Consider the following 23,394-nt stretch of genomic DNA (forward strand, 5'->3'; position numbering starts at 1 on the left):
TCGACCGAACAGGAGGTATCTGGTTCAACGCTCTGTTGGGCATCTATGCAGTCCTTCGACGCGGCTGGCTAACGTTGTATTATACACACATCGTTTCGGACCAGTAGATCTCATACATGGATATCTTCATCCTGCAGCTTATGGTCTGGATGTCGAGACCGTATCTGAAGAGGGAGTGGGGTAATTATCCAGTCTGACGATGATTGCTGCACTCAGTTTTACAACGTCACTATGTACGTTTTGACTATCGTTCAAGCTGACTCTAGTCTCGTTGGGGACAGGGATTAGAGTAGCGAAAGAAAAAAAAAACAAAGGATTCGCAAGGCTTACAGCCAATCATCGCCGATATAACTGTGTAGCCTCCTCGTCAGCGAACAAATCGCCGTCAGCCTCATGGTAGAGGAGATTCAAGTCTACCCCTCCTCTAGATACTATCCAGTGATTTCCCTCAAGATGGCGGGGAATCTCGATACAACAACCGCCATACCTTGGGTGTCATTTTTTAAAGCCCAAGAAACAGGGACCTTCCTCCTCATCTTGCATCAGGTTCATTATTGAGCGAATAACGCCTGGGCTTGCCAGAATCGAAGCCACGATCTCATTGGGCAGATAACCATGACGAAGCTCAGGGCAGCGTATCAACGACAGCCACACATCTCTCCAACACGAGGCTCAGTTGCCCTTAGGCAATGATAATAGCGAGAGAAATACAGAAAAACAGAGCCTTTGACGACTGAAATGGACTCAGACCATATATGGACGATGCCAACCCCACTGGGTGAGACTAAATTCTTCTTAGCGGGAGATCTACCTAATTCTTGATCTGCATTGACCTTCTCCATGCCATAGTAGAGGAGGCCTCACCTCCGACTGATTTCCCTTTGTCATCATGTCTTCCTTATCGAAGGATAGGCTTCTACCGTCTATTCAGGCGCTGTTGCACAGTTGCACTAGGGCCATTATACTAGCTTCCGAGGTACATTTTGAGGACGATTTGAGCACGACACAGGATCAAGCTCTCGGTGTACTTATCAACTTGGACCTTGAGATAAAACACCTACTCCGGCAGATCCTGCAGCCAGTAGCACTGCCAACTCCCCTCTTCACCTCTGCCCTCCTGGGTTCAACCTGGGCGCTCGACCTCTTTGAGCGGCGGTTGCAGCTGTACCGATTCTCCAGCCCTGGAAGACAGTATGTCTGTGACTCATGGACGCGACTCATTGAGACACTACAACAATACACAATGAATCTCCAAATATTGAATAGAACTTCGGTTTCGGCTTCGTAAGTCCTCATCGGGTGTGCATGAATGGTGCCCATTCGTGACTGACTCTGCTCTACGTAGTGCCGATGTCATCCCTAATGTTCATTCCATGCAAAGACTGTTCAACAGCTACAATAATGATGTACAACAGGAGCTGGAAGTTCAAATCCGATATGAAGGGCAGCAGTGGGATGGGTCCCCTGACACACCGGGCTATCTAGACGTACAGCAGGAGTATCCGCCATCCACCTATGCTACCCCACCAAGCAGTATCAATGATGGGGATATCTACGATGACCTTCCCGCCATTCCTGGACCCCCTCTTCAAGCTCCCAGTCTCCCATCCAAGGAGCAACACCATCAAGCCGCTATAGAGCATGGTCGGGAGAAGGAGCGTATGAAGATCTATGATACTCTGAAAACTGTCTGGCTACCTGAGTGCGAAGCCCCAGAAAAGCGATGGAGCCACCTGGTGCGCGCGATAAAGTTGGACTGTGTTGACGGCGTTAACCTCCTCCTGGATCTGGGTGTGGATGTGAATCAGAAGTGCGAGAACGATTTGCCGTTGTGTCTGGCAGCCAGACAAGGGCGTGACAGGATAGTCCAAACCCTCTTAGAACGAGGGGCGGAGATTGAGAAGCGAAGTGATTACGGCAGCACCGCGCTCCTGTCTGCGGCTGGAGCTGGCCATGTCTCTACCATCGCCCTTCTCCTGGCCAGAAAGGCAAACACGGAAGCCAGAAGTACTTCCCCTCTCTGTATGGGCTATACGCCGTTAATGAGGGCTGTGAAATCCGGCCACATGCGTGCGATTCAAGTGCTTGTCAAGGGAGGTGCGTATGTTGCGGCCCAGAGTGACGCAGGGGAGTCTTTGTTGCATGTTGCCCTACAAGACAGTCGTAAAGAGATCATCGATGAGGTGCTTGGGCTGCAGCCTCCCATGGGGATGGCGGACAGGAATGGTGATACGGAGTTGCATGTCGCCGCTACGCAGGGTCTAGTCGACGTATCTAGGAGGCTCGTGGGGCAGATGAAGAGTCTTGTACGAACGACCAACCAAGAACAGGAGACACCACTGCACTGTGCAGTAAAAGCCAGACGACGCGAATTAGTTAAGCTGCTTCTCACTGAAGGAGCATTAGTTGACTGCCCGGACAAGAATGGGAAAACTCCATTGCATCTCGCCGTGGAAGCAGAGCATCTGGAAATCGTTCGACTGCTCCTCAATGCGAATGCGTCCCCATGTATAGGAGACCGGGACGGAAAGTCTCCGATCCACTATGCTGTCGACCTGTCCAATAAAGACATTGTCCAGCTACTAGCAGAAAAGATGCCTGAGGATCGGAACGAAGAGACGCCCCTCCACTACGCTGTGAAGTCCTTGAACGTTGAGATTGTGCGTGTGTTACTGTTGCACAAGGCGAAAGCTAACTGCAAGGACAGGGCTGGTAGGGTACCGCTCGAATATGTTATGGAACTGCCCTTGTCGAACGAAGAGACTGCGATCCACCTCATTCAGGAGTTCTTACGTTCTCACGAAAAGGGACAGTCGCTCACAAGGGAATATGGGTTTCCTGCACTATCTCAGGCAGCAAGAGAAGGCAAGGTGCGACTCATCCAAGAGTTTTGCCAGCACGATCCGGGTCTCGCCAACGAAGTTCCACCTGCCGACTTAGGTTTCGAATCCCCCTTGCACGAGGCTATCAAATGGGGCCACAGTGAATCAATTGAAATGCTCTGCGGTCATCCAGACATAGACAAGAATATTGTCGATAGTGAAGGGAACACACCACTTCACCAAGCCATAAAAAACTGGCAAGTTAGACCGGGGTTGCTCTCTATGTTAATACGGTACGGAGCAGACAAGGATCGTCCTCATGCGACAATGGGGTTGCCGCCGCTTCATTTCGCCGTTCAATTGCAAAGCCTAAAGAAGGTGCAAGAGCTGTTAAACGCCAAAGCAAATCCTGATGAGCGCATTAAAGGAGAACAATGCACCTGGTGCAAGGATAACAACAGACCTCCCGGCATGAATTCGCGGTGTGTCTTGCAGGCGATCCCCGTTCAAAATCGGACGGACGATTACCTTTCGATTAATCATGCCCTGTCTCAAGCCATCCTAAGATCGGACCGCTCTAGATCTGTCTCGTCGCATAGTAGCACGAGAAGAAAAAAGAGAAGTTCGTACCGAATCGGTTCGCATATTTACACTCCGGCATAAGAGGCACGTGCATCAATGATGTGAAATGTAGTATAGTTAGTGTTGTGTATGTTTCTATGAAGAGGAGTTTGTGGCATATGGGAGCTAGGGCCATGTTTCTTCTAATCTCTATCTTTAATAACATCACATTTAGCCTCTAGAGCATCCATAGTTCTTAATTGTCGGTCTCCAAAAGCGTCCAAACCTAGAATATAAGACGGCACCACCCAGGGCGTTCCACACAATGGCCATCATACATCGACAGGATATCTCGTTCCGCCCTGGCGACGAATCTCATCCATGATTTCCATAACGCGAAGAGTCTCCGACCATGGCATGAGCTCATTTTGCTTTCTACCTGCTAGGACATCCAAAGCGGTATTATCCGCCTCATAGATGTACCCACGCCCAATCCTTGGAAAATCATACTTCTTGCCTACTTTCTCCGCCGCATTCTTCTCATAGACTGTAAACGAAAGAGGCATAGACGCAGCTGGACCTTCAACATCAATATACCCCTTCGTCCCCTGGATCCGCGCAACATGAACCGGGTCCCCGGGCATCATCGTCGTAGAGCTAACAATACCCTGTCTACCGGAGGAGAGATATCTCAACAACACACCAGTTGTAACCTCCACCCCATGAAGATGCGTCTGGGTCGCTAAAATCTGCGGAAGCTCCGACGCCCCTGGCGACTTAGGATCCAGGGTAAGCATCGCCCACGTGAGGGCATAAACACCCAGATCGAGGAGCGAGCCCGCGCCCAGCGCCGGATCCCTGTACCGCGATGTCGGAGGCAGACTAGGGATATCGACGTCGAGAGCGAAGTCGACAATCGTTCGAAAGACGTCTCCGATCACCTTCTCCTCATAGAGGAGTCTGCGTAGCTCGTGCACAAGCGGGCGGTGTCGTAGCCACATTGCTTCGTGGACGTATACATTCTTTTCTGCTGCGGCGGCGAATACTTCTCGTGCTTCTGCGGCGTTCAGGGTGAAGGCCTTCTCGCAGAGGATGGGCTTTCCGGCGTGGATGGCGTCGAGACAGTTCTTTTTGTGGAATGAGTGCGGGGTGCCGATGTAGACTACGTCTACGTTTGGATCGTTGTAGACGTCTTCGTAGGAAGCGTAGATTGTTGGTGTGCTTTGGGGACAGTATTTTGCTGCGAAGCTTTGGCCTTTTTCGAGGGCTGAGGAGCCGATTGCTTGTACGATGTGCTTGACTTTGGGGTTTTCTTGGGGTATCACTAGGTCTTCAACGAACCAGGATGAGATGAGACCCGTGGCTAGAGGGGGTTGTTAGCTTGGTGTTTTGTCTATTGTAGAATGTAGAAAGGGCTTACTGATAATTCCCCACCGGATGGACGGTAGTTCGGACATGGTTGGCAATTCGTAATGTTACTGTGGGTTTAGACACTGATAGCTGGATGTGTGAGGAAGCTGATTTATAAGTTGAAGCCGGAAATTGATTTCCATTGCCGTTCTTATTGACTTTTCGAGACAAGAAATACCACCAATTATATTTGAGACGCCTAGCTATGTATCTAACCCGAGATGGGAAAGTCAAAGCCCGTTACATAGAATACATATCAAGTAGCTTTGGTATATGGATGCAGGGAGCATGACATATTACTCTTGGACTAGCATATTTTGTTCTCATGTGTCTGTATAGTATTACTGCTAACTGTTAGCATACTGTCCAGGTTAACAAGTTAGGATTGGTCATATCGGTACCTAATATCCACAATCTGGTGGCTGGCTGGCGTTGCACGTTTCTTTACTTGACCAGCTCTTCAGCTTACTTATTGATAGTTAAGATATTGAGCTCTACACATGCTATTCTGGTATGTGTGCCACAAGGACTCTAGACAATAGGACACTGACTTGGTGACGATGCCAAAGACCGCACAATAGAATAGGTGAGACCGTTTGGTACCATGTCAAGTGTTACATATGGTAGATCGAGATTCCATTGTTCCAGGCTCCACCTGGGTGATAGAGTTGGATCAGTTAGATCCATTACCGCAGCTAATAGACGCCGATAGCCATAGACTAGCAGCTTAGATCGGTCGCGAATCTGAAGCTATGGCGTTTATGAGATAGTAATATGGTCACAATGGATGTTCCATGGTTAGACTTGTTAGTTATTAGGTCAGCGTTTAGTCTGGGGACTTTATGCGTATCTCGGGGAGAAAGCGTTATCTCCGTCAGGGCTTCGGAGAAGGGCTTCAGTTTCTCTACAACCCTAACATCGATCTACCCTGCGGCATGCCTGCGGAGAACAGAGCAACAGCCGAGAAGGGCTTTAGTGCTTGTACCTTTTCGTTCTTTTACCTTCCAGCCCCTTGCTATTTGCTCTGGAGCCTAGCTGACCATACTACCGAGAACCATAGGCAAGCATCGGATTACCATTCGTCATGAATGCTGTAGACCATGCTGTAGTCGAATAACTACGGCCTCTCAGCGGGCTTTCAGGGACTTACTCGCACACACCCTCTGACCGATCTTTTCTGTGGGACTGGTAGCATATATTCGTCGTAGCTCATTTCCTCTCCCGAAATGGAAATGTGAATTGAATGCAGAGGATACTGAAGGATGACAGACTAGATGAGAGATCTAGGTACCACAGCCAATGGCAATGCCAATCGCCTGTCCTAGAGAATCAAATACCTAGACATGGACGGGGTATCTATGAAAGAGTTCGACCGAGGCCAGACTTCCAAAGCAGTCTTTCTATTTGGGCTATACGACTCTAAGCTCGATAAGTAATGACTATAATATAAGTGGGCTAATAACAGATACAATACCGTGAAGACACGAAATATCCCAGCAAGAAAAGAAGCTACACCACAAAGAGCCCTACATCATCTACGGAAAATACCGCTCCAAAACGGCTGATGGATCTGTTTCACCGAGAATGGGGGTTTTCAGCGTTGAAATACTAGAGACTGCGCGCAAGGTAAGATATGATGGCTTTGACGTCATGGTCCCCTCTGGAGATGGAAAATTGAATCGAGCAAGCGTGGAGAGAATTTGGGGTTGATTTTTAACCCGCCAGAGCAGGGATAACCCATGAAAAATATTGGACTGATAGAAGTTATCTTTGAGAGACTTCACTTAATAGGTGCCAGTACCAAAATACAGTCAATCGGAGATAGACGTTACTATCACTCGCAGTCTTCACTGCCCTTTATCTAGCCGGAAGCGCGGCAACACGAATCATCATCGGATACTGTAGACAGCCGACAGTAGCACGAAGCAGTGATAGGCACGTCTGCCTTGAGCAGGGCAGCATCGCGCCGGGTACGGGTGAGCAGAGCTTCGTAGGTCTTCCCTGAACGTGCAAAGCATTCATATAGCCCATGCAAGCCCCAGACATTGTTGAGTCGCCCACGCCGGCGCGGCAATGTGTCAGAAAGACCAAGATCCTCGCTATAAACAACCTCTGCCTCTGCGATATGATTTTGTTCGAGCAGCAGAGCCCCAAGGGCGTGCCGCACCGGCTGCATCCAAGGGGGTGTATCAGTATAAGGCAACGAATCTTCCAGCTTCACAGCTCTTCTTAGGCTAGAGAATGCTAGGTCATAGTTCCCCTTGCGATATTCAAGCTCTCCCTTTAACATGGCCGACGCAATACGCAAAACATCAACTTCCTTGCTCGGCAGGCTATTCAGACGGGTTACTGGAACTGCAGCCCGTGCAGCTTCAAATTGGGCTAGTGCTGCTTCAGCTTCACCAATACGACCAAGGACGCCTAATGCGATTCCACGGGCATAGAGAAGCATCGCTGTGGTGGAACAGAAAAGTTCACGGTCTGATGGGAGTTCCAACTGCAGGATATCGTTCCAGCGGCCGAACCGCACCAGTACATGCGCTAAAGCACCAAGGTAACTCTCTGCCCAGTCGGCCATGGGAGGAGTTGATACAGAAAGAACCTCGGGAGTAAGAATGCTCCACAGATGCTTAGCAGTGGACAAAGCCTCGGCTTGGTGTCCAAGCATAATGGTTGCATATATCTTGGCGTAAACATTGTGTGCCCTATACATGATATAGAAGACAGAGCTTGGCTCATTATTGGAGAAATATCGATTATCTGCCACCATGGCATCGTGATTTGAATGCATCGCTCGGTGGTAATCACCACAAGCGATATCGATGTGGCTTGCCATATGCATCAGGTGGGAGCCATCGGGGACAAGGTGCCGCAAAGTGTTTGCAGCGGGTAATGCCAGCTCGGGAAATGGGGACATTTCCATCAAGTGGATATACATGTGACAGAAGGCAGGATGGTCTTGGCTACCTTCCTTAGCCATGGCGGATTCGAGGAGGGCGCGAGCTTCAAGTGTGGAGTTGCTGGTGGGTTTCCCTGTGTCTAGGTCCCACAGGTCTCGGGCTCTAGTGCAGACTAGGGCTTCGGCAAATAATGCCACGACATCTAGGTCATAACTGTATGATTCATACACCGATCTCATAGCATTGGCGTAGGCGTGGTCTAGCGGTGTCAAGTCATCGGGAATCTCGTGCGATGGAAACCGTGCCGAAAGAGCCTCGCACAAGGCGTGTTCCACAGAATCAGAGCCTCTGGTTAGCTGTGATGCTCGAGATAGTGCCGCTTTTGCTTTGGGTAAAGTTTGTTCCAGGTCCAACCGATCAAATCGTGACCAGGCCTTGTTGTAATTAGGGCCCATTGCGTAGGCTATTCCCCACCAAGGCATTGCACAATGTGGATCGCATACTGTTGCTCTTTCAAAGCAACGTACCGCTTCTTCGTGATTGAAGGCGTAAGACCATAGAAGCCCTCGGTTGAACCATAGCTGGGCATCCGGCGACACGGTCCGTATCTGTCGAGAATGGGTACCTAGGTCATAGTACTCTTCTGATCGAGTGATCTGGGCTGAATTTATTGTGTTTGCAACCATTTTTGACTGCATATACAAATAGTAAATTATCAATCAATGGGGGAATTTCTTTAGTGAAATCCATTCAGGGTTGTAGAGGTCACAATATCCTATATGCATGCGATCCACATATTTGTAATCTGGCCCGGTGGGCATTCGGGATCCAATGACTCGAGATATTTTGGCGTTAAACCACAAGATCGATCCCCGTGGGTCCATGACCGGGGACCCCCAAAAGAAATTATCCATTGAAAGGGTTCCTACATTGTTTCCTCGTGTGGGTGTGGTTCGTCAACGGCTTAATGATCCCCACACTGTCGCCGACACGAAGACACGGACGCCGAAGTCAATCTCGAAGTACCGTCGAGGCTATAAGTGCTATGGAGTTCTGTCATTGAACAAGGCCTTCGCGATTTCTATCCATATTGCACCTTTTGTTTTTTGTTTTTTTGTTTTTTCCTCCATATAACAAGGTGAAAAAGTTATAATATCCTGCTAACATTATGGGAGACCCACTGATGAAACAGTGCGAAAAACCGTGCACGATGACTTTAATCCCTAGAAGTGTAAACCATGACGATCCTAAAACTAAGAAATGAAGAAGTTTTGGTCAAGTTTCACGGCATGTATCTGAATCACTGTAACCTTTTTATCTCCCAGGCGATATTCTGCTTACCTGTGTATACATAATATGGCATTTTGCAGATCCAAAGAAGCATTCTATCCATTGAGAGCGAAGCTTTGCTATATACAATAGTGGTAGTATAATGGTGCTATGGAGCCGAGGTAATGGAAATATTCCACTATTCGATATTCGACTTTTGCAATATCCTAATATAATATCTATAGGTATCTATTCCAACCTATGTCCCTATGTTCGTTTTTCTCTAGTCTATTAAAGAACTCCCTTGAACCTGTCAAACACCAGTCCTAGATCCACGTTAGGTGTCGGGTGAGTGTTCAGCTAAGCCGTCGTCCAACATGGCGAGATGGGGATCCTGCCAAAGCTCAGGTAGGAAGCTAAGCTGCATCCCCCACGAGTATAGCTGAGGGTTTGGGGACCCGTTTGAACCCGATGCCGGTGTTGGTGTACCCGTATCCATTGCGTCACCATGGCTAGAATATGGAAAATTCGAGCTGTGCCCATTGTCCTCGGTTGTAGTTAATGTTCCAGCGGGGCATTCTTGACGGGTGCTTGGTGAAGCAGTAGTTGTATTATTAACAGCCCGAAGCGCAACTTGGTAATACAGACGAGCGATGTGATAAGGAACGGCACTTTCGTAGTTTGGATCATGCTTTTCGAAGAATCTGATCACCGTGCCCAGAAGATCTAAATCCTCACGGGCTTGCGGGGTAGTTTTGTTTTCCAAGATGTTGATAAGCAGGATATCAACATTCCATGCGATGTGATATACCAGGTATCTGTTAGGCCTATTAGTAATTCTCTTCTTGCGAGTATTTCGTGCAAGATTGTGACCACATACATAGTGAACGGGTGGCCCTGGTCATGATAATTCAGTAACGAGATCGAAGCCCGCGCGGCGCTGACGCACAAGGCAACACTAGAGATGGCCAAGTCACTCTCTTCGTATTGATGCCAAAGAGGGACAGCCTTGCTAAAAACTACGGAATGAATAGATATAAGTAGTTGATAGTACGAGAAATGGAGTACTGTTAAGGACATCAGACGCATATCATCCAAGCCAGCTAGAGGAGTCTGAGGTCGAGCCATGTCGGGGATGTTCTGTCTCCAATTCTGTAACTCTTCGTCGAGCTCCATCATTCCGGCATATAACTGTTCTGGAGATTGTGCAGAAGCCCGCGGCGAGCGAAGCCTGTCGTAGACTTTGTTTTGGATATTCGCCAGGATGACCTGCTCCCGGAGCCAGTTTAACGTGGAGCCATCGTCAAACCTAAGCGTGTTACGCCCATCTTCTGGGTCCTCCTCTGGTAGACAGGAGAGTAGGTCGCTTGTAAGTGAGGGCGGTTTTGAATGATACATGGCTAGGTCTTGCTCGAGTATAAAGGCATGATAGAGCAATCTTTTTTCGTGTAGCGCTGTGGACCTATCTTGAGTGGGCCTTGTACGATGGTAGCCGGCCATGAGGATTGACTGGATAGCAGCTCCGAGAATGGCGGCTGAAGGATGGCTTCTTGATGTGTATACAAGGTACATGGCCTAGGGACAATTAGCAAGGAGACTCTTGTTGTTGTAAGAACCAAGGTCAGGACCATAAAAAGCATTGTCGCAATGCTAGCCTTATTCGGGCTTTGCATCATCATCACAGGGAGGATACTGAAAGAATTTTCGAAGCACTTTTCCGCTTCATCGGGTCGCATATTGTCAAATTTGCGTAGCGAATGAGCTAAAACAATATTGAGTGCTGCATACGATGTGGCATCCAGGAAGGATTGGCCATCGAGATGCCTTTGGAGTATTTCCGCCAAGTAACCGTCCTCGAAAAAATGGAGAGCGCTATTAAAAGTGGCAGTAAAGTCTGATGTGTATGAGAATTTTGAACAACAATATAGATGCATAGAGGCTATTACCTTTGAAGCATGCGCTGATCGTATCATTAGGGGGTAAAGGATGATTGACTCGCCCTTCGAAATTTCCTAATGGCACTTTCCTTGGAATCTTCAGACCGGATAGGAGGGAACTAAAGCTCTCATCGCCTACCAGTGCGTTTATCCAGCGGACCCCTTCGGGAGAGAGGATAGAGCATGATCCTGTTGGATAGTGTTTGAATCAGCTTTGATCGGGTGTATTTTGAGCATCTCCTATAGTGCCCTAGTTACCTATACACAATCTCTCCCCCTTCCTATCCATCACGTCAAGAGATACTGCCTTATCCTCGTGTGAGCAGAGGTTAATTGTTAGCGGACTTTGGGTGGGGCCCGTCGAGAGCCCCGTAGTTTGCCGAGTAGAAGTGGATTGCCCCGTCATGTTATGGAGATATTCGCGTCTCATTTGGCTAGTGGGCAGATGCATGGATTCCGAAATCAAACGCTCCATATTCTCCAATCGCTGAGTCAGAGCTCGATAGGACCTATGCCGCATGATGAGCACAAGAGAGGCAATTTGTTAGGCATAATTGCAGTGTATGAGTTGGTACATTTTATGACTTGGGGGACGCTGCCTTATACTACTGTACTGGCAGCTGTCCCCTCGTTCTTTACATCGTGCGCAGGACGGGCGATTCCCGTCGCACCTCACCTAGAACAATCAGGTTAGAGCGATACGTTCGGAATCCCGAAGGCAGCATGGTCTACCTTGCGCGTACGGCATGGGATGCAAGCCCATCGGGACTTGGTTTCTCTATTGGAGTTCGAGTTCGAGTTCTCCATTGTGGGCTGGTCTAACAATTGTGTTGTTGGCTGGAAGAAAAGATTGACATGAAATTCCGATATAAATTTGGTTTAGAATCGACACTAGATCATCTGACCGCCCCACTTTTTCTCCAGGCAGCCCGTAGGCATGCCATGTTTCTACGTTACTTGTAGCAATGTCAGTAGTTGATCCATAGATACGAAATGGATATATTTCCCTGGATCTTAGGCTCGGTATACTTTGGTCTTTGCATGAAGCCTTATTATCGTCCTTCTTGATGATTTACGTCGAATGAATAGAACCCTAATGCTCCTGTAAGAAATATATATCTTCCGAATATTGGGATTCATATTGCCTTGATGCGGGCGTCTTGCTCTTCTTCCCTCCTTTCTTTACAAATTCGAGTTTCTCTGTGACAGATGCTTTGGTTTAATTGGTAACTGAAGGATACCTGATATATGGGGTAGAAAAGGCAAGGGTGGCCACCTCAGATTGAGCGGGCAAGAGCTTGGGACGGCGGTGGCTGTCGCCGCGGATCATGACCTCTACATGCCATGGCTAGTCAAAATCTATGCGCTGGAAGCGCCCCATTTTTGTCTGGTATACAGGGAACGATAGGCACGGAGAGAAGGGCTCATAGTAGGAGCTATGGTGGCTCGCATTTTCTTCATAATTGCCAATATGAAGCCAAATATCTGGCTACACAAATCAATTCTGCTTGAGGTTAGCACCCATTTATAACCCTGATGATGCACCATGGTGTCCAATGGACTTTGAGCTTGTTTTGTGTCGCTACACACAACCTTCGTCTTTCTAGTTGTGCGACTAGAAAGGCAATGTCATGCTGCAAAGTATTCATATTTCCGTTCCCCCCCCCCCTTATCACAATCCCGTCCATTATTTGGTATATGTTCTCGATTATGTCTTCTTTGAAGGGGAAAGTGGGCTTTCGAAACACGGGGGGCATACGGATTGAAGCAGAAATTAGGGTTTGCGTTGAACAGGCGCATATGAGCGGGCCGAATGCTGAGGATGCAAACAGTAGGAGGTATTTTACAGCTCGGAGGAAAGTCCGGCAGTATTATCAGCTCAGAATATTGATCTACGTATGGTATGTCATTAGCCATCTCCACCCTGAAATAAGGCACATTTGACGGCGAATCGTTTGATACCTCGCAGATAGACCCGAAGTACAACTGGGTCAACACTTGACACCATTCTAGCTTTGCTTAGACGATGAAGACTTGTCTGGTTTACAGGCAATCTATACCTAAACACGTCTTATAGACTTTGGCCCACTCGGGTGAAGGGAGATTGACCGACGCATCGCAAAGCGACATCGTGCATCATAGCTTGCCATTGCTCTAGAAGACCACATAATAGACTGGCAGCGTGATCCAACGGATCCTTTCCATGTTTACGTCTAGAGTAGGTTCCGATGGAACGGAGTTGCTTTACACATAGTGATTTTCTTAGACTCTCGGCAGAATACCGTCGCCCAGCCTTTCGGCTCTATGTCCGTGATTGGTAGTTGCCTTCCAAAATACACAAATAGGGTGCCCCATTTCCCCAGATATGGGTGAACATAGACCTATCCTGGATGGAGCCCCTAAGCTGCCGAGCCTGTGTGGAAAATAACGCAGGTATTCTACCAACAATGGTATCACAGACGAGCTCCAGGTGGGTGGAGACGCTATACAATGTCATTGTTGGATTGCCTTCTTCCATGAAAACATTGTACCCCGGCTTTTTCCCCGGTAATCCGGGGCAGCCTGCTGTCTCAGCGGGCCATTTTCTTGCGGTACTATTGCTTATATAAAGCCTGCCCCTTAGGGATGAGTCCACCCTCAGTGCTTATATACACTAACACTTTCAACGCTACCGAATAGTTGGACTCGTCGGTCACAAAATGGTGTCCTCGAAGAAACCTTTCTTCGGTCTGACCGGGGGATGGCTGACCTTTTGGCTCACAGTGAGTTGTGATATTTCCCACGCTTAACCTCAGTCAGGAACAGACTATAACAAGGGTGAAACTACAGGTCGCTTGCGGTGTGGATATGACGCTGTTCGGATACGATCAGGGTGTCTTTAGTATGCTGCTCCCTCCTCATGATCACAGTAAATCTGACCACCTTTTCGCAGGCGGCGTGGTCGTGACGCAAGACTTCCTAGAACTCCATGATCTGGTCGGCCCTACAAAGACGAAAACGCTTTCAACAGTGACCGCTATTTATGACGTTGGTTGCTGTCTCGGTGCCATTCTCGCGTTTACGATCGGCGACAGCCAGGGCCGCAAGAAATGTATCCTCTTAGGTACTGCCATTATAGCTATCGGCACCATTTTGCAGGCGTCATCATACAGTTTGGCTCAGATGTTCGTCGGTCGGGTTGTGCTAGGGTGAACCTATCTGATTTTGAATCAAATTTCTGAGCGGGACAGACTAACCATATGTACAGTATCGGCAATGGTATGAACACAGCTACGGCACCCATCTGGCAAACTGAAACTGCACAGGCAAAATGGAGAGGAAAGCTGGTCATATTTGAATTGGGGCTGAATGTCGGTGGGTACTGTATCGTCAACTGGATCAATTACGGCCTATCCTTCCACGAGGGACCCATCGCGTGGCGGCTGCCTATCGCTTTGCAGTTTGTCCTTATTATTATATTGTTTCTCACTGTGCCATGGCTTCCTGAATCACCAAGGTAGGCTCATAATTTCTCGCTTAGCGAGTGGCGAATTATTCTGATATACATCCAGATGGCTTATATCGCGAGATCGCCATGATGAAGCGTCGGAAGTGCTTGCCTGTATAGAAGGAATGTCTATCGATGACCCCTTTATTACGACCCAGCACAACGAAATCAAATTTAGCATCCAGTACGAGCGCGATAACGCCGTCCGTTGGCGAGACCTCTTGCTCCGTCGTCAGTCCGACAGCACTAAAACCCTTCGCCGGTTGCTCCTAGGTGCCGGCACACAGGCCATCCAGCAGCTTCAAGGTGGGTTTTTATTTCGAACAATGAGCGCCATTTGTACTGGAATCTCCGCTAATCAACTGTGGGGTGCTAAAGGGATAAACATCATGAGTTATTATTTGCCGACGGTGTTGATGAATTCAGTCGGACTCTCGAATAGCCTGGCTCGACTCTTGACAGCCTGCAACGCGACGTCATACTTTATCTTTTCATGCCTGGCAGTCACAGTGGTCGAAAGACTTGGCCGCCGAGGTCTAATGATGCTCTCTGGTTTTGGTCAGTTCGTCTGCTTCCTAGTAATTACCATCCTTCTTCGTTTTGCGGAGATTGATACGGTATACGCGACTGCGTCCGTTGTCTTCTTTTTTCTGTACCATATAGCATTTGGCATGGGAATGCTCGGCGTGCCATGGTTGTATCCAACCGAAATCAACTCCTTACCCATGAGGACTAAAGGAGCAGCGGTAGCAACAGCGACAAATTGGTATGCAATGTCCAAGGCAATCACTAACGTGCTTCGAACTAACGTGGTCATTCAAAAGGATCACAAATTTTGCCATTGTTGAGATTACATCCATTGGGATCCAAAACATTGGATGGAAATTCTGGATCGTGTGGACTGTGCTTAATGCAGTCTTCCTACCGATTATTTACTTCCTATATCCGGAGACAGGTCAGTCGACACAAAATAGCTGTCCAATTCGTGAACTAGATACTAATTGTGCTGCAGCAAACCGAACGTTGGAAGACGTGGATGCCTACTATCGGTCCAACCCGCCATTGATCGTAGCCGGTGATCCAGATGCCACTTCGACAAAGCGTCCCCTCAGGTTCATCCAGCATGAAGATAATGAAGTCCAGAGGAGAGCGAAACAAACCGAGTCTCTGGCCTCGAAGGGCGACGAGTTTGCCAGTGCGGAGCATGTAGGTTGAGTTATGCTCCTCCTGACAAAGTAAACGTCCCATCCGTTGACGATGTCATCGATATACGACTGGAGAAGTACTACTATCTACAAGGAACTCTATGAACCACTCAAATCTATCTTGTATCCTTGCTTTCTTGTTCTCCCTTTTTTTTTTTTTTTTCCTGGTCTTGATGGCTAGGTTGTATTCGCCTGACTTTCTGTTTTTCCTTTTCTTTTTACTTGCCTTTTTTTTTTTTTTTTTTTTTGTATTTTTTTCTTTTTTTTTTTTTTTTTTTTTTTTTTTTTCTCTTCATCTGTGAATGCACTGCACATATGTATAGTCGTCTCGGAGATATCTCCGAGACCGAGAAACCCTACTTTGTATACCGTAGAAGTGACTGACCTACACGGGCCGCCGGAGTAAATATCCGACAGAACCCATGGGTCCAAGGTCTGGACTAGACTAGAGTTGTTAACAAGTCTCAACTGTGACCGCTCCGAACCAAATAATTATGGATAAGTACAGTTTAATTCAGGATGGTATACGAAAATGCTGAATTGGGCATAACCGTAGACCATAAAGTTACTAATGCCGACTCGTAGTCATTGACACAATATTTTATCACGTGACGAAGCTGCATACGATGATACGAAGCCTCATTCCTCCTTCTAGTAAAATATATAAATAACTCCGTATAACATTTAGTATATGGGCTTACAGCATTTTATGGAATGCTGGGTCTGACCATCAATGTTTAACTTATGGGAATCACAGGAATGTGAGTGGGAGCTCATGGCTGTTTCAGGACCATCCAATGCCTGCGCCTTGTACAGTTGGATATAAATGCATATCGCAAATTCTAGCAAGGTGATAAAACAAAATGATTGTAGTACCACACTGGGTTCCGTTCTTCTCTTCTCCGCCTGCAGCACAGGGCAACAAGATAACCCCCTTTGCTGGCAAAGCTAAAGCTTTTTATTAAGCTTTAGGAGCGTCGTGCTTTCAACCCAAGATCAAGGTTTTTAGTGATTTAAGCGATTGACCGCCCAAAATGCCCAGAAGTGTCGAGTTTGAAACCGAAGAACTGGAATGCGAGAGAAAAAAGGAATTTCAGGCGCCCTGCCAAGCTTTAAGCCCTTGCCCCTAGCCGGCCTAAAAGGATAACGATGATTTCCATCGATCTCGGAGCATCTTTTTGTTAGGTCCTGTGTCAAAGCTCCAGCTGGGATCACTGTTTTTGATTGAATCAATCTTCTTTCCCATAGGGCTGGGTGAGCACTGGCTGGCTAGTTACTAGGCTCGGGAACTAACTTATAAACCCCTTGGGTCATCATAATGATAGTCAATATTCCGGGGTACACCGCCACTATCCGTCTCACGAACCTTCTTGCGGAGAAGGCGCTGTGATACGTGGTTAAACTTACCTTGGACGCCTGATATCCGAGGCCCCTTGCAGCAATAGAGCAATATTATACTGCGACAAGCAAATTCCAAGCTGCCTGCGTTGTTTTTATTGTACTTACGATTGGTGTGTTTGCACCCAGGGCTCAAGGAACGCATCTGGGAGGCCTGACAGAGATACCTCTGTCTTTCTATGTATCTCTGATAGGTCACAGCTAGGTCATGGCGAGGCTATACACTTTGGTTCATGGCGGATACGAGTATAGCGAACATTGATGAATGCTACAGGAGCTCAAGTATATAAACCCCCCGTCTTCCGCTGCTCTACATTTGCATAACTCATCAGCTCAAGATACCCTAGCAAATTAAGCCTCATCTTCTAGTTTGAACTCTCGCATTCATTCCAACTTCAAGAATCTCCTTCCTCTTTTCTTTTCAAGATGCGTTTCTCCCTTGCTTCCGCCGTCGCCGTCATGGCTGGTTTCTCTGCTACCGGATCCGCTTTTGTAATCGACACCTTCAGTGGCACCAACTGCGACAAATCCGTCCAAAAGGGCGTCAACACCTGGGACAACACCTGTGCGACTTGGCCCAAAGGTTTCAAGTCTTTCAAGATCACAACCTGGGGCGGCAAGGGTCAGTACGCATACTTCTTCGCGCCGAATAACTGCGGAAGCCTTCCTGGGGCTATTAAAGGAGGCTATGTGGATTCCACAACAAAGACTTTCAAGCTTGGACATTGCTATAACTTCAATGGCGCATCTGCCAATGCAATTGCTTCGTACTCTGGGTGATAAGTATGAGAATTCCACAAGGTAAGTAAGCTCTTATGTCACAATGGTTGAAGGGAAGCTAACTGTATCCTAGGAGTATAGTGGTATTCTGAATCGCTGCGGGAGGAGACATGGAAAGAAGGATTCATTCGTTTTGCGCAGGTTTAGCAAGAGACTCTCATTCACGTTTTCCTTTATCAGTCTAGTATGTTGGACATTCTGGCCTGAAATGGTTGATATAGGCAATTCAAATCTAGCTGTTTCTCAAATACACTTTGGTGATTTTACATTCATCTAGAAGAATAGTTCCTTCAGGCTTTACTGTAGTAGTGTGTGGTTATGATGCTGATAAGCTAGGTAAGCTATAGGTTATCTAAATAGGTTAGGATCTGAGTCCAGACCTTAGATACATGATGGGCTCTGCCATAGTAGTTTATTTGTACTGCTAGGAAACAAAGAAATCAGAAGCAAGGATGCCAGGCACTAGATCTATCTAGCATCATCTCCAACAAAATAAGCCAATCCCACTCGATAAAAATACCAATGGAACTAAAGTCGTGCCTTGTACACATTTTCCTCAACAGGATATACAGCGTCGTTGGTAGCCTTGGCTGACGCCTTCATCAATTCTGCAGACCACAGCTCGACCACGGTTGTAAGCCGATCTCTGTAAGTATCGAGAACTTGAAAACTAGAAGCCCGAATTCTGTCTAAGAGTTCGGCTTTTTCAGTTTTTTTTAGAGTTCCGTTGATGGCATTCCGAAACTTGTCCTTCTCCTCGTCATTCCAATCCGACTGCGTAATCACTTCTAAAAGACTAGTTCTATCATCAACAAGCCTGTCGCCAACCTTTGCCAACGTCCTGTTGCTGACCTTGGCCGATGCTTTAATCAATTCTGCAGACCACGAATTGACCACTTTTTTCAGCCGACCTTTGTAGGATTCTGGAACTCCTGAAGCCTGAATTTTGCGTAAGAGCTCGACCTTTTCATTTGATCCCAGGGTTCCCTTAATTGCATTGGAGAACTTCTCCTTCTTAGTGTCAGACCAATCAGCCTGCATACTAACCACTTGTAAAAGACCAGTTTTATCTTTATCATCGATAAGCGTCTCGACAATGTGGACCGCGCACTGAGCGGTTCCCACGCCAAGTGTCCACCCAGACCCTCCGTGTCCATAGTTATGAACGAGGGGAAATCCACAGTCCTCATCAGCCCTGACCTTGACGTTCTTCTTGGTAAATGGCCGCAAGCCCTGGGCGAAAGGAAAATGACTCACAAATCCTGCGTGGCTCATACTCGGCATAAATTCTCCTGCCCGATCCCACATCTGCTGGACCTCAGGCGATTCAGGGCTCAAGTTCATATTCTCGGTATGTGGTTGGATGATGGAACCCACGTAGAGGATATCGTCACTCCGAGGTACAATGAACACAGTCTTGGAAGGGAGACCATCGGGCCCGATCTGTGCAGGAACTAAATAGGCGTCATTTAAGTGCCGGAACTTGCTGTGGCGTGTATTCTCAACGCGACGGATGGCGCCACGAACGGGGTAAACATCTTCATCGTTGACCAGCTCTCTAGCACCAAGACCTGTGGCATTGACAATCGCATCCGCTTTGTAGTCCATCAGCAACCTTTGACCGGTTTCCCTTAGATCTTTCACCTCTCGGGTCTCGAGGGTTGCCCCCTTTCGCTGGACAAGGGCCATAAGATAGGCCAACGCTTTGTCGGTATTGATAATCGGAGCCTTATGGGTGTAGCCGCTTTGAAACTGTTTTCCGCCGTAACTTAGATTGATAAATGATCTCTCGAACCTTTGTGCGATTGCTTCTTTGTCCGGGTACACTTCAATACCGCCAATCAGTGTTTGGACGGCGGCATATTTGTTGTGGTGTTCATATCTGGGCGAGGCCTTGCTGCATGAAGTGATGACATCTTCATAGAAGAATTGATGGAGTTTGGCAATGGAGAGACCCAACGAGGAGCCTCCTTTCTCGTGTTCGTTGAAAACTTTAGCATATTTCATGTAGAAATTGTAGCTTTGCATCGCCCATTCTCGATAATGTTCCACGGTAGCCCAGCCAGCGCCTGGGGATTCGATTTCAGTCAAGCCACACCCCCCGGGGGGCATCTCCCACAAAGCCCCTGCAATTTGAGATGTGATACGGGGCTCGCCGAAGTCCCAAGTGCGTGCCCACTCTTTGGAAAGAATTGTCACTCGGATGCCTTTGTCCAGAAGCATCCATGCGACTAACAATCCACTGACACCACCCCCGATGATTAGGACGTGCCGGCTTTCAGCGTTTAGTTCGTTCAGCGGAGTATCGCTCGTCGACACTTCAAAAGGACGTGCCCCTTGAGTGTATCGGCTGGGGTGTACCGTCACTGTGTGTGCCGTTGACATGGTGCTTAGATTGGGGGAAAGCGAACGAGTTCAGCGATAGAGCTGGAAGATGATTACTTTGGGATGCTTAGTACTTTACATCGGCTTGGACGGAATAGTGGATTATAACAGATAGCTTCAAAGTATTTATAGTCTGAGATCTACTAGCACGTATGCGATGACACACTTTGTAGTATTGCTTCAGTTGGACACGAATGTTTCGTTTGCTATGAGGGATATTCATCCAGCCTCGCATGTCTGAAGAGTCTCCAATGAAGGTGCTTTGCTGGTCGAACTCCCCTTCCTTCACAATAGCAAGCGTCTAATCATATGCAATGAAGCTTGCACATGTAGCTCGTGAAAGAGCGTCTGATGACCAGCTCGTGTTCTCATGAGCACCGGAAGTCCAATGCGTTATTCGGAGTGGTGAAACCCTCTCCTACAAAGTAGAATTGCGCTATACCATGCTTTTCCAAATGGATTGACATCCACCACGTTATGCATCCCAGATGCATGATGCAGGAGGCCACAGCCGTCGTGAACTAAGTGTGTGGGACGAGGAAAGGCCAGATGTACACTTTTTGCTTAAGCAAGGCTACTAGTAAAAAAGTCCAGAGCATGTCGATCAGAGGTCTGTGCTATTGGGGCTCCCCCTCTGATTCTGGACATGATTGGCAACCACTCTACCCCAAATTGAAAGAGGAATAACGACTTGCTTTCAGCTCGGAGCTTTTCAATTTTGGAATAATGCAGAACCAGGGTGAACATCACAAACTATTAACCATGTGGCCTGGTCACAACGAATAGGGACCGTAATAGTACATCAAAGCTTCTATTACTGATATGTTCTACAACGTGTTCAAGCCCACGCAACTTTAGGTTCACGGACCACCCTGCCCGCACGAGCAAGCGCATGCGAGTATATACGTACATGTTGGTCATAGTATGCTGTTGAGATCGTCGGTTTGCCCCTACCTATTCTTGCACCATTAGGCATACATGCAGACCTCCTCATGGACAGCCACAGTGCAGAATGGGTGTAGTAAAAATACAATACACTGGTAGGTCCTAGTGAAGTACTATGTACATCAGTATACACTATTTACCAGCCAGATATCGCTGGACTCTCGCTGTTTACTCGCCTTGTCTGTTCATATGTCGATACACGCTGGTTGTGGGAGGCTAACCTATTTTCAGCGGCAATAGAGAAACTAGGTTCCTCCTCGCCTGTGGTCCCTGCTTGGTGGTACATGTTCTCATTGAATAAGACTATCAAGAACGGGGTCCACAGTACGCTAGTCATTGGGTAACGAATACATTACTAACCTTGGAAACTGTTGCAGTATATTCAACGAGTACGCGTAATAGATATGCTTCCATCATTCGGGCCTATAGGGATGATATGATGTGATGAAGTCTATTGTACATCTGCGTGTAAAGACTACATGACAGGTGATTTCAGGTATGCATTCTCTACAGTGAAGACGGCACTGCATCAAGCCTACTTTGGCAGGAATCTGTCAGTAGAGTTTTGAAGAGCACTGAGCGTGGCCTGTGAGCAATTGCGCTAACACCTGGGAGGGAGTATTTCGCGAACCGGAAACCATTTATTCTATGAGAGGCATTGCAATCCAGTACCCTTCGGATCAATATTCCTACTGCCAAGACCAAAGTGAGGCTCTAGCGGTGGAGGTAGTTTGAGTAGTACCAATAAACGCGGTACCCCATCTTAAAGCGTGAGTGTCACTCTAATTGGATCTAGTTGATACGATGATCAGTCCCGTGGCTGGGTCATGTTCGCCAGCTAGTTGAGATGTGCCGGAGGGATGTGAAGATCACCATGCACGAGCACAAGTGATCTGTTCTAATGGTATGGAATAATGGTTACCTATCACAGGTTCTAAGCTGTTATATTCGTGATGTCCTGTTATGTGCCTACTAAAGCCGTGGCAGAGTCAATGGTAACATTTCTGAAATATCCCTCACTCCAGGATACTAAGTTGTGAACGGGATCCGCTGTCGTTCCTGCCTCGATCTGCCCCGCACAGAGCACAACATCGATTGTCGGTGCATGACTCGCTTGCGATTGAAGGAGAGCCTATCAGGTTCTTCAAACGAGATAGCCTTCATAGCTAGTCGTTCTATTGGGTCGTGAGAAACGAAGCTCGTTATATGACTTGTTCAAATAGTTGTTTTCTATATGGGTATTATTGATCCATGGTTCTATGTAGACTTGGATCTCAAATTCAACCAAATGACTGGGTTGTAAATATCCAGGATTTTTTTCGTTAATTTTTTTTTTCCATTTTTTGATGTTAAAGAAACCCTAGTTCGAATCTTTGTGTACGCTTGTTACTTCCCTTTGGCTCCTGATTTAGCTATTATTGACATATACCTACACCCAGAGCAACTTGGGACTTTAGAGGATATCTTCTGCTGCTCGAGACATACTCCCCACGTGCGATTTGCGGATCGCATCTACGACATTATCCGAAGCTCGAACAGAACGGAATCATCGGGACGGCGAATTGATCACAGCCAACATGGCAGTTGGCCCAGTCCGCGAGCGCTGATAATAGCTATAAAATACAAGTAGCACAGGAATGAGCCCGGACCGGCCTAGGGCTCTGATATTCTGCCTTATTCTGCTCACCTTACTTCCCCAGAATAATAAGCTAAGTCTAGATCAGGGCCATGAGGAACCCGGAGGCGATTGTGACATTAAGACCATCTCACGTGAGTGGAAGATAGTCCACAAGCATGGGATGCATCGTTACATGGATGCAACAGTGGCGTATCGCTCAACGTGCCTGTGGGTGATTGAGTATCTGAGGAGGGGTGGGTATTGTGGATATTCCCCATGCGTGTACTCTTTCCTAGCGCCATATTCAAGCTGTAGATTGACCACACTTTCATATTCCCCCTCTATAGCATATGTGAGTGCTGTCTTACCATGCCCGTTTGCGCACTCCAGAAGAGGAGGACCCTTTTCAATTAGCAGCCTAACCACAGCCTCGTGTCCCTGGCTAGCAGCCCATATCACTGGTGTGCACTCCTCGTCATCTTCATCCTCCAGATCAGCACCCCTTTCCAGCAATAACCTGACCACATCCTCATGTCCATGAGAAGCAGCGCATATTAGTGGTGTAGAACAATCAAGATCGGTGCTCTCTATATCCGCACCCTTTTCGAGCATTGTCTCTATAGGTATTTTATATCCTTTTTCTGAATACCACAGCAGCAATGAGCTTCGAGAATATT

General features: G+C 47.5%; 7 protein-coding genes across 7 annotated transcripts; 2 read left to right on the plus strand and 5 right to left on the minus strand.

Annotated features, from left to right (window-relative positions):
* Nucleotides 1-3,715: 3,715 nt before the first annotated feature.
* BDV38DRAFT_270659 (Gfo/Idh/MocA family protein) lies at nt 3,716-4,840 on the minus strand (the record flags this gene model as incomplete). Its single annotated transcript, XM_032057183.1, has 3 exons — nt 3,716-3,822; nt 3,871-4,746; nt 4,804-4,840. 3 exons carry the CDS (start codon nt 4,838-4,840, stop codon nt 3,716-3,718), a joined length of 1,020 nt encoding a protein of 339 aa, XP_031914231.1.
* A 1,814-nt stretch (nt 4,841-6,654) lies between these two features.
* BDV38DRAFT_282175 (uncharacterized protein) lies at nt 6,655-8,379 on the minus strand (the record flags this gene model as incomplete). Its single annotated transcript, XM_032059734.1, has 1 exon — nt 6,655-8,379. One exon carries the CDS (start codon nt 8,377-8,379, stop codon nt 6,655-6,657), a length of 1,725 nt encoding a protein of 574 aa, XP_031914232.1.
* A 920-nt stretch (nt 8,380-9,299) lies between these two features.
* Nucleotides 9,300-10,462, minus strand: BDV38DRAFT_270661 (fungal specific transcription factor domain-containing protein; the record flags this gene model as incomplete). Its single annotated transcript, XM_032057184.1, has 2 exons — nt 9,300-9,780; nt 9,843-10,462. 2 exons carry the CDS (start codon nt 10,460-10,462, stop codon nt 9,300-9,302), a joined length of 1,101 nt encoding a protein of 366 aa, XP_031914233.1.
* A 3,119-nt stretch (nt 10,463-13,581) lies between these two features.
* BDV38DRAFT_292358 (sugar porter family MFS transporter) lies at nt 13,582-15,601 on the plus strand (the record flags this gene model as incomplete). Its single annotated transcript, XM_032061995.1, has 8 exons — nt 13,582-13,661; nt 13,729-13,780; nt 13,832-14,087; nt 14,147-14,395; nt 14,451-14,692; nt 14,765-15,152; nt 15,211-15,341; nt 15,399-15,601. Exons 1-8 carry the CDS (start codon nt 13,599-13,601, stop codon nt 15,599-15,601), a joined length of 1,584 nt encoding a protein of 527 aa, XP_031914234.1. The 5' UTR covers nt 13,582-13,598.
* Nucleotides 15,602-17,408: 1,807 nt separating this feature from the next.
* BDV38DRAFT_292360 (uncharacterized protein) lies at nt 17,409-17,769 on the plus strand (the record flags this gene model as incomplete). The annotated part of the gene is made up of 1 exon (XM_032061996.1): nt 17,409-17,769. Exon 1 carries the CDS (start codon nt 17,416-17,418, stop codon nt 17,767-17,769), a length of 354 nt encoding a protein of 117 aa, XP_031914235.1. The 5' UTR covers nt 17,409-17,415.
* Nucleotides 17,770-18,251: 482 nt separating this feature from the next.
* On the minus strand, nt 18,252-20,154 carry BDV38DRAFT_292362 (FAD-dependent oxidoreductase; the record flags this gene model as incomplete). The annotated part of the gene is made up of 1 exon (XM_032061997.1): nt 18,252-20,154. One exon carries the CDS (start codon nt 20,152-20,154, stop codon nt 18,298-18,300), a length of 1,857 nt encoding a protein of 618 aa, XP_031914236.1. The 3' UTR covers nt 18,252-18,297.
* A 2,752-nt stretch (nt 20,155-22,906) lies between these two features.
* On the minus strand, nt 22,907-23,329 carry BDV38DRAFT_282180 (ankyrin repeat domain-containing protein; the record flags this gene model as incomplete). The annotated part of the gene is made up of 1 exon (XM_032059735.1): nt 22,907-23,329. The coding sequence occupies one exon, from the start codon at nt 23,327-23,329 to the stop codon at nt 22,907-22,909; it is 423 nt and encodes a 140-aa protein (XP_031914237.1).
* Between the last annotated feature and the right edge of the window lie 65 nt (nt 23,330-23,394).

The sequence above is a fragment of the Aspergillus pseudotamarii genome (assembly GCF_009193445.1).
Source record: "Aspergillus pseudotamarii strain CBS 117625 unplaced genomic scaffold BDV38scaffold_22, whole genome shotgun sequence".
Lineage (NCBI taxonomy): Eukaryota > Fungi > Ascomycota > Eurotiomycetes > Eurotiales > Aspergillaceae > Aspergillus > Aspergillus pseudotamarii.